This window comes from Gekko japonicus, unplaced genomic scaffold (genome assembly GCF_001447785.1).
Source record: "Gekko japonicus isolate JY-2015 unplaced genomic scaffold, Gekko_japonicus_V1.1 scaffold2290, whole genome shotgun sequence".
Classification (NCBI taxonomy): domain Eukaryota; kingdom Metazoa; phylum Chordata; class Lepidosauria; order Squamata; family Gekkonidae; genus Gekko; species Gekko japonicus.
In genome coordinates, this window is record NW_015168114.1 from 93,032 (window position 1) to 104,074 (window position 11,043).

At 47.2% G+C, this 11,043-nt stretch overlaps 1 protein-coding gene across 1 annotated transcript in view; it reads right to left on the bottom strand.

Moving 5' to 3' along the window:
- The window catches only part of SLC22A18 (solute carrier family 22 member 18), a gene marked incomplete at its 3' end in the record, with an annotated part of 109,129 nt that overhangs the window by 88,681 nt on the left and 9,405 nt on the right, over nt 1-11,043 (bottom strand). The window contains 2 exon segments of the mRNA XM_015414852.1: nt 8,219-8,313; nt 8,316-8,356. Coding sequence (XP_015270338.1) covers nt 8,219-8,313; nt 8,316-8,356 — 136 coding nt within the window.

Here is an 11,043-nt window from a genome sequence, read left to right on the forward strand (position 1 = left end):
CAATCCAAAACAGTCTAGTGGCGCCTGAGTGGTGGGTGTTGCCTTCTGATACACTTCCGGAGATGTCAGGGGGTGTGGCATATGCAAATGAGTTATGCTAATAGAAGAAGAGAAGAAGAGGAGATTGGACTTATAGCCCCCCCCTTCATTTGGAGTCTCAAAGGGGCTTACAAACTCCTTTCCCTTCCCCTCCCCACAACAGACACCCTGTGAGGTGGGTGGGGCTGAGAGAGCTCTGACAGGAACGGCTCTTTCAGGAACAGCTGTGCCAGAGCTTGTGATTGACCCAAGGTCACATCAGCAGGTGCAAGTGGAGGAGTGGGGAATCAAACCCGGTTCTCCCAGATTAGAGTCCGCACACTTAACCACTACACCAAACCACTACACCATAGTTATGCGAATGAGCTCCTGCACCTCTTTTTCTACTAAATGACCCCTTGATAGATAAGCAATTTGACACATGGGCTGTTCTCCACATTGGTCCCTTTGTCACATGTTTAAATGTTGTTAACCGTTGTTCAGCAGAACAGCTGTTTTAAATGGAACATTCATTCTGATCTACTCTCTTTGAGAACATAAAAGCCAGCCCTGGGACACCGCCCCCTTTTCCTTTTGCTTCTTTAGGCCCTCTTGAATCCTGAAGAAGGGAAGTGTTATGTAGTGGGTTGCTGCATGGATAGACGACATACTAAATGACCCCTTGATAGATAAGCAATTTGACACATGGGCTGTTCTCCACATTGGTCCCTTTGTCACATGTTTAAATGTTGTTAACCGTTGTTCAGCAGAACAGCTGTTTTAAATGGAACATTCATTCTGATCTACTCTCTTTGAGAGCATAAAAAGCTCTCTTTGAGAACATAAAAGCCCGCCCTGGGACACCGCCCCCTTTTCCTTTTGCTTCTTTAGGCCCTCGTTGAATCCTGAAAAAGGGAAGATTGGCCATTCAGGCCACCAGAAAAAGTCCCCGTGGGCCAGTGGCCTGGGGCTGCCTTTCCCTGCCGAGAATACCTCCCCCCACTTTATCCTGTTTGGGACCATTCTTGTAACCTCTGCTGTGGCAGGCACAGCTACTGACATTCCAACCTATTCTGCTAGGGTTCCCAGGTGACCCCTGGCTATCAGCAGGGGATGTGGGGGTGTGTGTGGGCAGGTGGGGAAAATCCTAGAGGTTTAGGGAAGGAGCCTGGGGAGGACAGAGATCTCAGTGGGGCACAGTGCCATAGAGTCCACCTCCAAAGCATCCATTTTCTCCAGGGGAACTGATCTCTGTAGTCTGGAGATGAACCCTAATTCCAGGGGATCCCCAGGTCCCACCTGGAGGCTGGCATCCCTATAAAATGAGGCTCTTTTATCAGGTTTATAAAAACTGTCTTTTGACCTTCACTCCTCCGGTTCTAGAATCCTCATTCATTAAAAGTTTCAGATTTAAAACAACTCTGTCCTCTCCTTGTTGACTTTTCTGCCTAGAACTCCTACAAGCTGCCACCTCTCTTTTCCTTCAAGGTAAAAGGTAAAGGTTTCCCTTGCTCGAAAGCCAGTCGAATCTGACTCCAGGGGGCGGTGCTCATCTCTGTATCCAAGCCGAAGAGCCAGCGCTGTCTGAAGACTGCTCTGTGGTCATGTGGCCGGCATGACTAAACGCCAAGGCACATGGAATGCTGTTACCTTCCCACTGAAGCGGTACCTATTAATCTACTTGCAATTTCTTGCTTTCGAACTGCTAGGTTGGCAGGAGCTGGGGCCAGAGATGGGAGCTCACTACGTCACGTGGTGCTAGGTTCTCAAACTGCCAAGCTACCAACCTTCAACCCCCTTCAAACCCCAGTAAAAAAACCTGCCTCTTCCCTGAAGCTTAACCATTCAGTCCTCAAATCTAGCTGAAGCAAAGCCTGATTATGTGTGAATGCACTTTCATGTATTTTTCTTGCTTAGGTGACTATGTAAATGCATACACATTGATGCAGTTTATATATAATTTTAAGTACTCAGAATTCTTGTGCAAAACAGTTATTGCAGACCCTTGAATGCCTCTCTAATCTATTTCAAAGCACTAGTGCCATCTAGTGTATATTAAAGCGAAGGATCACAGGTTACATTTACAGCCTTCCTACATGGCAGCGGTCCAAGCAAGCGACTGGATGATGCAACGCCAAAGGGACTTTTTCAATCAAGAGTGTTTTTGGATAAACATTAGGAAGACCTTCCTGACAGAGTGGTTCCTCAGTGGAACAGGCTTCCTAGGGAGGTGGTGGGCTCTCCTTCTTTGGAGGTGGTGGGCTCTCCTTCTCCTTCTCAGCATGGCCTCTGCAAAGGGAAGTCCTGCCTCACTAACCTTTTGGAGTTCTTTGAGAAAGTGAACAAGCATGTAGACAATGGTGACTTGGTAGACATTATATACTTGGACTTTCAAAAGGCCTTTGACAAGGTACCTCTTACCAAAGACTCCTGAGTAAACTTAGCAGCCGTGGGGTAAAAGGACGGGTTCTCTTATGGATTAAAAACTGGTTAGAGGACAGGAAGCAAAGATTGGGAATAAATGGACAGTTCTCACAATGGAGGGAAGTAAGCAGTGGGGTCCCACAAGGATTGGCATTTGGGTCAGTACTATTTAGTTTATTTACAAATGATCTGGAACTAAGGGTGAGTAGTGTAGTGGCCAGGTTTGCAGATGACACAAAATTATTCAGGATGGTGAAAAACAAGGCTGCCTGTGAAGCGCTCCAAGAGGTCCTCCACACATTGGATGAGTAGGCAACAATGTGCCAAATGAAGTTCAATGTTGGTAAGTATAAGGTGATGCACACTGGGACAAAAAGAATCCCAACTTCAAGTATAGGCTAATGGGGTCTGAACTTGCTGAGACTGAGAGGGGAAAAGATCTTGGGGTCATAGTGGATGGCTCAATGGAAGTCTCAACCCAGTGTACCACGGCAGTGAAGAAGGCAAACTCTGTGTTAGGGATTATTACGAAAAGGATTTAACATAAAACGGCTGATATTATAATGCCTCTGTATAGATCTATGGTGTGGCTATTGATATTATAATGCCTCTGTATAGATCTATGGTGTGGCTATTGATATTATAATGCCTCTGTATAGATCTATGGTGTGGCTATTGATATTATAATGCCTCTGTATAGATCTATGGTGTGGCTATTGATATTATAATGCCTCTGTATAGATCTATGGTGTGGCTATTGATATTATAATGCCTCTGTATAGATCTATGGTGTGGCTATTGATATTATAATGCCTCTGTATAGATCTATGGTGTGGCTATTGATATTATAATGCCTCTGTATAGATCTATGGTGTGGCTATTGATATTATAATGCCTCTGTATAGATCTATGGTGTGGCTATTGATATTATAATGCCTCTGTATAGATCTATGGTGTGGCTATTGATATTATAATGCTTATTTACAACACCCAATAGTGGCCTCATTTGGAATACTGTGTACAGTTTTGGCCACCATATCTCAAAAAAGACATTGCAGGGGTGGAAAAAGTACAGAAGAGGGCAACCAAGACGATTAGGGGGTTGGAGTACCTTCCCTATGAGGAAAGGCTGAAGAGTCTGGGACCGATTTCTCACAAGCCGCTGCTCCACCTTCGCGTTTCCCTTTGTCCCGATCACATTAGTCGATTTCCCACGACTTGCTGCGTGGCCACATTTGGCCCCGCAGCTTTGCTCGATTTCCTCTGCGTCTACTCGATCCTCAAAAAATAGGATTGAGTAGACGCGGGGGAAATGGACCGAGCTGTGGGGCAAAATGCGGCCATGCAGCAAGTAGTGGGAAATCGACTAATGTGATCAGGACAAAGGGAAATGCGAGGGCGGAGCAGCAACTTGTGAGAAATCAGTCTGGGACTTTTCAGTTCAGAACGGAGACATGCTAGACGTTTATAAAATTATGGATGGGGTAGAAAGAGTTGACAAAGAGAATTTCTTTTCTCCCTCTCCCAAAATACTAGAACTCGATGGCATAATTTGAAGCTGATGGGCAGGAGATTCAGGACAGACAAAAGGAAGTACTACTTTACACAGTTGATTAAAATGTGGAATTTGCTGCCAGAGGAAGTAGCGATGACTAAAAGAATAGACAGCTTTAAGAGGGGATTAGATAGATTCATGGAGGATAGGTCTACCGATGGCTACTAGCCATGGTGATTGAGAGGAAATTTCACATTCAGAAGCATTCAACCTATGAATCCCAGTCCCAGGATGCAACATCAGGAGAAGGTCTCAGCCTCTATGGCCTGTTGTTGACCCTCCAGAGGAGCTGGCTGGCCACTGTGAGAGACAAGATGCTGGACTAGATGGACCACTGGCCTGATCCATCAGGGCTCTAATTATGTTATATTCTTAAAAGAGAAGGATGTAAAATCAGAGTATGCATTCATGTTGGCATGGAGGAGATGCACGGAAGAACAAAGCCTGTGAAAATGGGAAATCAAGTCTTCAGCTAGTGAAGAATTGCTGAGAGCTCACACACCCACTTGGCTCTGTCAGGGTACTTAACACGAGGCCCAAAGAAGCACATCTTTCTCCTCTAGCAACAATTGATGCTTTTGCTTTGTTAAAGAGAAGAAGAAGAAGAAGAGTTGGTTTCCACTACCCAAAAGAGTCTCAGAGCAGCTTACAATCACCTTCCCTTCCTCTCCCCACAACAGACACCCTGTGAGGTAGGTGGGCCTGAGAGAGCTCTGAGAGAACTGTGACTGACCCAAGGTCACCCAGCTGGCTTCACGTGGAGGAGAGGAGAATCAAACCCGGTTCTCCAGATTAGAATACATCGCTCTTAACCACTACAACAAAAGTCCCATGTGACCCCCAAAAAGCAGGCCCCAAGCATGTACTTAACATAATAGTCTCGCAGTCCAGTGTCAGTAGCCCAAACCATTTCCAGAATTATACTTTCCCATAGCCATGTAATGAAGTCGTGTTAGGCATGAGTGAGAGAGGAGTGATACAGTTGGTCGCCCTGTTTTCATAGATTAAAAAATACAGTAAACCCAATGTCTAGAAGTCATGACATCTCAGTGTCCGAAGTACAGTCTTTGGAAGCTGAAGACCATGTACAGCAAATGAGTAACAAACTAATGTTTCTTGCACCAACAGCAATCAGCATAGCTACATAACAGACTTCAGCTGATTGAACGGTAATTCCTTCTTCCCAGAGAATCCTAGAACTATAGTTCTGTTAGAGAGGACCAGAAATCCAGAAGTCCCCATGACTTCCAGGCTCGCAAGCACATACACACACACACACACACACACACACAAAGGCCGAGTTCAGACCGGCAGTTTGGCCCAGCAGCCAAGCGTTTCAGTAGCGGATTAAAGGGGCGGGTTCACACAGGCACATCTGTCAGGCATCCCCCAGCTGTACTCAAGCTGTCTTGTGCCGTTTCCTGCCGAGTTTAAAAAGTACCGGGTGAAAGTGGTAGCAAACACTGTGTAGAATGGGTTGATTCCAGTTCCCTGATTATCAGCCAATCAAAAATTCCCATAGGGGTGGGGGGGGGGGGGGCAGGATGACAGCTACACTGGTGTAGAAACTGCTGTAAGTCTGTAGTGCAGCTATACGCTTATTCTGAAGAAAGGTCCTCTTAGACCATGACTACCCTCACTGGAAAATGAATGCAAATCTTGATGGCAAAACAGAGACATCTAGTGGGCAGTCAGTGGGCAACTACACGGCTGGGCAACCCAGGATGTATATATAGCAGGACTCATTTTGTTCAGACATTCCATGGTGTCCCACCTGGATGTTTTTAGGATGTTCCGTCCTGATTTTTATCAGCTACCCCAGACCGAGCGATTATGTTTTTCACTGGCATTTTAAGACCTTGCTTTCATTGTTCCTTTGACCTGGTTCAGGTAAAAGGGTGGTATACAAATATTTTAATTAATTGAATTAATTAAGAAGAAGAGAAGAGACTGGATTTATACCCCGCCCTTCACTACGCAAAGGAGTCTCAGAGCGGCTTACAAACTCCTTTCCCTTCCCCTCCCCACTACAGACACCTTGTGAGGCAAAAGAAGAAGAAGAAGAGATTGGATTTATATCCCACCCTTCACTACCCAAAGGAGTCACAGAGCGGCTTACAAACTCCTTTCCCTTCCCCTCCCCACTACAGACACCCTGTGAGGTAAAAGAAGAAGAGATTGGATTTATACCCCGCCCTTCACTACCCAAAGGTGTCTCAGAGCAGCTTACAAACTCCTTTCCCTTCCCCTCCCCACTACAGACACCCTGTGAGGTAAAAGAAGAAGAAGAGATTGGATTTATACCCTGCCCTTCACTACCCAAAGGTGTCTCAGAGCGGCTTACAAACTCCTTTCCCTTCCCCACAACAGACACCCTGTGAGGTAGAAGGAGAAGAAGAGATTGGATTTATACCCCGCCCTTCACTACCCAAAGGTGTCTCAGAGCGGCTTACAAACTCCTTTCCCTTCCCCTCCCCACAACAGACACCCTGTGAGGTAGGTGGGGCTGAGAGAGCTCTGACAGGAACAGCTCTTTTTTCAAGGACAGCTCTTATCAGAACTACGGCTTGCCCAAGGTAATCCAGCCAGGTGCAAATGGAGGAGTGGGGAATCAAACCCGGTTCTTCCAGATTAGAGTCCGCGCACTTAACCACTACACCGAATAAATAATGAGCCGGCCTTGGCTGGGAGGGCGGAGTAGAAATCCAATAAATAAATAAATAAATAAATAAATAATGTGAAATTTTATGGAAACTTCACCATTATTATTTTTAGACACTGAGATTAATCCCCTTCTCAGAGGAAGTAAGTACCTTCTTCGGGGCGTACACATGGCATGGCAGAATGTGTTAATCTGCCCTTGGGGAAGGGCTTTCTTGAATTTATATACTACGTATTGGCTTCCTTGGGACAAAAAGGTAGAGGCACATCACCATGAAGCTGTTGCACATTTGGGTTGTTTGTTTTTTTTAATATTTTGGCCAAGTTCAGATTGGCAATTTGAAGTGCTAGGGAGTCGTGGCAAAGACGACCTGGAACAGACTGGGAACGGCTTGTTCGCGGTATTCCCTTTTGCACTGCAGCGAATTAAGCGGGAGGATACTGTGGAGGAAGCGCAAGGGAACGTTTGCACTGTCGGCCTGCCCCTGGCAGGCTGTTCGCGGCTGTTTCTGCGCTCCACTGCATGCACCTATGCGCATGGGCACATGGGCGCCTGCTGCGGAAACAGCCAGCGCCTATTACCAACGACTGCGGGTTGTTCCCACCTTAGTAGCACTTGCGTTCACACTCAGGGAACCGGAATCAACCCGCTCTACACACGGTTTGCTACCACTTCCGCCAGGTACTTTTTACACTCGAGAGGGAAGCGGCACAAGACAGCTTGAGTACAGCTGGGGGACGCCTGACAGGTGTGCCTGTGTGAACCCGCCCCTTAAATCCGCTACTGAAATGCTCCTGAAACGTTTGGCTGCTGGGCCAAACTGCCGGTCTGAACTCGGCCTTTGTGTGTGTGTGTGTGTGTGTGTATGCCTGCGAGCCTGGAAGTCATGGGGACTTCTGGGGGCTCACAGGTTCTTCATATGAAGTATTCTGGCTCTGCTGCTGAAATTGCTTCTCTTGTTCTGACTTGGCATGTATTCCAAACCATAACTCTCTAGACAGACTCAGATCTACATTCTTTTCATCCGTGAGCAGGGCTATTTTTGGGCAGGAACGCACAGGAACGGAGTTCCAGCTGGCTCCTGAGTTGGCCACACCCAGAAGGAACTCGTTAGCATAATAGGCCACACCCAAGAGCAGAAACTCATTAGGATTGGCTACATTAGGGGTGTGTGGCCTAACATGCAAAGAAGTCCCTGCTACAAAAAAAGGCCCTGGGTTTTGACAACAAACAGGTAAAACAGAATAAGAACGTAAAGGTGGGTGCGGCTGGATGACCACACTTCTGGCAACGGGGGCTGCAACCTAATATGCTAATGAGCTGTGGTGTCAGGGTGTGGCCTATTATGCTAATGAGTTCCTGCTGGGCTTTTTCTACAAAAAAAGCCCTGTCTGTGAGTATATCTCTGACCCAGATTACCCCACAATCACAATTTCTCTCATTCTCGGCCAGTAAATTACTGTACTTATTTATGCCAGTGGCTGGGAGGTGTCAGATATTTCTCAGGAGAACAACCAAGAATGCTAGACACAAGACAGAAACGAATTAGGACCACTTACCCAAAATGTGTGGTTAGACTACCACCCAGAGAAGAACCAAGAATTATTCCTATTCCAAAACATAGTCCAAGCTTTCCTGAAGGATCAGCATGTTCAAAAAAGCAGGAGTCGTCAAATCTGTTATGACCATTTGAGCACCTGTAACGTAACGGAAAATAACAGCTGAATAACGTAGCTTAGAAAGACAGCTTTCCCTTTATAAATATGATAATTTCTTGCTCAAGGTTTTGTCCTATTTACTTCTTCCTTTTTACAGTAAAGTTTATTCAATTTTCATTTACAACAAGGTTTTACAGGATAAGCATGTGCTTACAGTCTGTTCTATGTACATTAATCTATGGAGTGTCCCATTTACTTCTTCAGGGTCCTTGAGGGGTGTATATCACTAAGACTCACTGTCTTCATTCAGTGTGTTAATGTGTTCTGGTATGCTCTAAGATTTCCTAAGCAACTTTCATTTTTGCACACTATCAGTGTTGGAAACTGTGCCATCACAGCTTTCCTTCTTAGTAGCAGAGGTCGATTTGGGGTGGATCGCGGGGGATCGCAGTTCCCCCGGGTGAGGTGCGGGGGCGGGGCACGTGATGAAGCCCCGCCCCCGCTTCCGGCCGCCCCGCTTCCGGCCCTCATTCAGCCAGGAGGAGGCGGGAGAAGAGGGAGGGTAAGTTGCTTCCTCCCCGCCTCTCCCCACCCCTGCCTGCGTGGGGCCAGGGAGGGCCTTGGCGGGGCTTCCTCACACTCCTGCCGGCCTTGCAGGTCCACCGCCGGGCCCCTGATGTCAGCATATGCTAATGTGTTATGCTAATAAGTTCCCCTAGCACATTTTCTATGAAATGACCCCTGCTTAGTAGAGACTAAAACAAAATAATTATTAAGTAGTTCAGACTTCCTTCAGCACTGGTGCTGCTTTTGAGCGGAGTTCATCGTGTCTTTTCCCTTCCTTTAGTTTCTCACACCTTCTTTTGGATGGGACAAAGGCCCTGGTCACACGAGCGGGATAACCCACAGGGTACGGAAGGCTTTTTTGAGCCGGAGCAAAAAGACGCACGATAGCGCGATCTCACCTTCCCCCGAGGCTCCATGTCCAAGCCTCCAGCAGCCGATCACACCACGTGAGGTAACACAGCAGCAAGGCATTTGTGCGCATGTGTGGGATGCCGACGGGCGCTGGCTGCGATGGGCTACCACTGCTTTCTGATCAGACGCCCGCACGCGACATGCATTATCGGAAAACTAGTGAATGGTTCCCGGTAGCTTTTAAATCCGCGTCTTCGGGTCGAAGCTGCGGGCTAGAGACGGGAGTGGGATGTTTCCCAGATGTTCAGGTATGATCACGCAGCTTTAATCCGCAGGGAAGCCGTCCCGCCCGCGGAGCAAATTCGCCGTGTGAACGGGGTCAAAGATCAGAAAACCAAAGGCCCCAAATGGATTGTTCAAGGATGTGTTTTAGGGAATCTCATGAAGTGCTTGGGAAGAGAAATTAACGCATTCCCCGGCCCTGTACCACCTTTGTGAGGCAGATCCCTTCCTTCCTTCCTTCCTTCCTTCCTTCCTTCCTTCCTTCCTCCATTTTCATCATGTCCTGTCTATACACTTCTGAAGGAATCTGATTGGCCACTGCTGAATCAGAATTTATTTGACTGGATTCAACAGTCACGATTGACACTCATAGTTATCAGAAGAAGAAGAAGAAGAAGAAGAAGAAGAAGAAGAAGAAGAAGAAGAAGAAGAAGAAGAAGAGATTGGATTTATACCCCGCCCTTCACTACCCAAAGGTGTCATAGAGCGGCTTACAGACTCCTTTCCCTTCTTCTCCTCACAACAGACACCCTGTGAGGTGGGTGGGGCTGAGAGAGCTCTTTCAATAACTGCTCCTGAGAGAACAGCTCTGAAAGAACTTGTAACTGACCCAAGGTCACACCAGCAACTGCATGTGGAGGAGTGGGGAATCATGCCCGATTCTCCCAGATTAGAGTCCACGCACTTAACCACTACACCAAACTGGCTCTTAACTTAACTGAGTAATCACTGATGTTTAGTTGGAAGTTAGATCCAGTGGTCCCCACTGAAGGTAAATGCAAGACCAGACTGGGCCAGCTGCGTCCTTGCAGATCGCTTTCCTGGAGCTCTTATTTGCCCTTTCGGGGGCAACTTACATTAAGCAAATGGGAAGAGGACCAGATCAACTCTCGCCCAGTGCCAAAGCAATTATCTGAATCACCCCTCTGCTGTTTTTAAGCCTAAAATAACTCTGTGAGATCTGTTCACAGATCTCCTTCCATAATGTCTCCTATGGCCCTTAATGAGGTAGTCAACTGTGATCTGGGATGCAGCTGTATTTCGACTACAGTTGAGGACTCTAGTGACTCATGAGGTAGATGCTCCTGCCCAAAAGATTCCGGCACATGAACAACTCGTAAGTCTGGAGAAACTATCAAGTCTCTTCTGCAAGGGAACCCCCACCTGCAGTCTGATGCCCTACAGCCCAGGCATTAGTTTTAAAACAGCTGTGAGGACCAGGCCACCATCAGAGGTCAAGGAGCAGGGCTTCTTCAGCACGGGTAAAGGTAAAAGTAAAGGTTCCCTTGCTTGAAACCCAGTCGAGTCCGACTCTAGGGTTGCGGTGCTCATCTCCGTTTCCAAGCCGAAGAGCCAGTGCTGTCCGAAGACGTTGGCCGACTAAACACCAAGGCACACGGAACGCTGTTACTTTCCCACTGAAGTGGTACCTATTTATCTACTTGCAATTTCTTGCTTTCGAACTGCTAGGTTGGCAGGAGCTGGGACCAGAGACGGGAGCTCACTCCGTCATGCGGCACACTCGG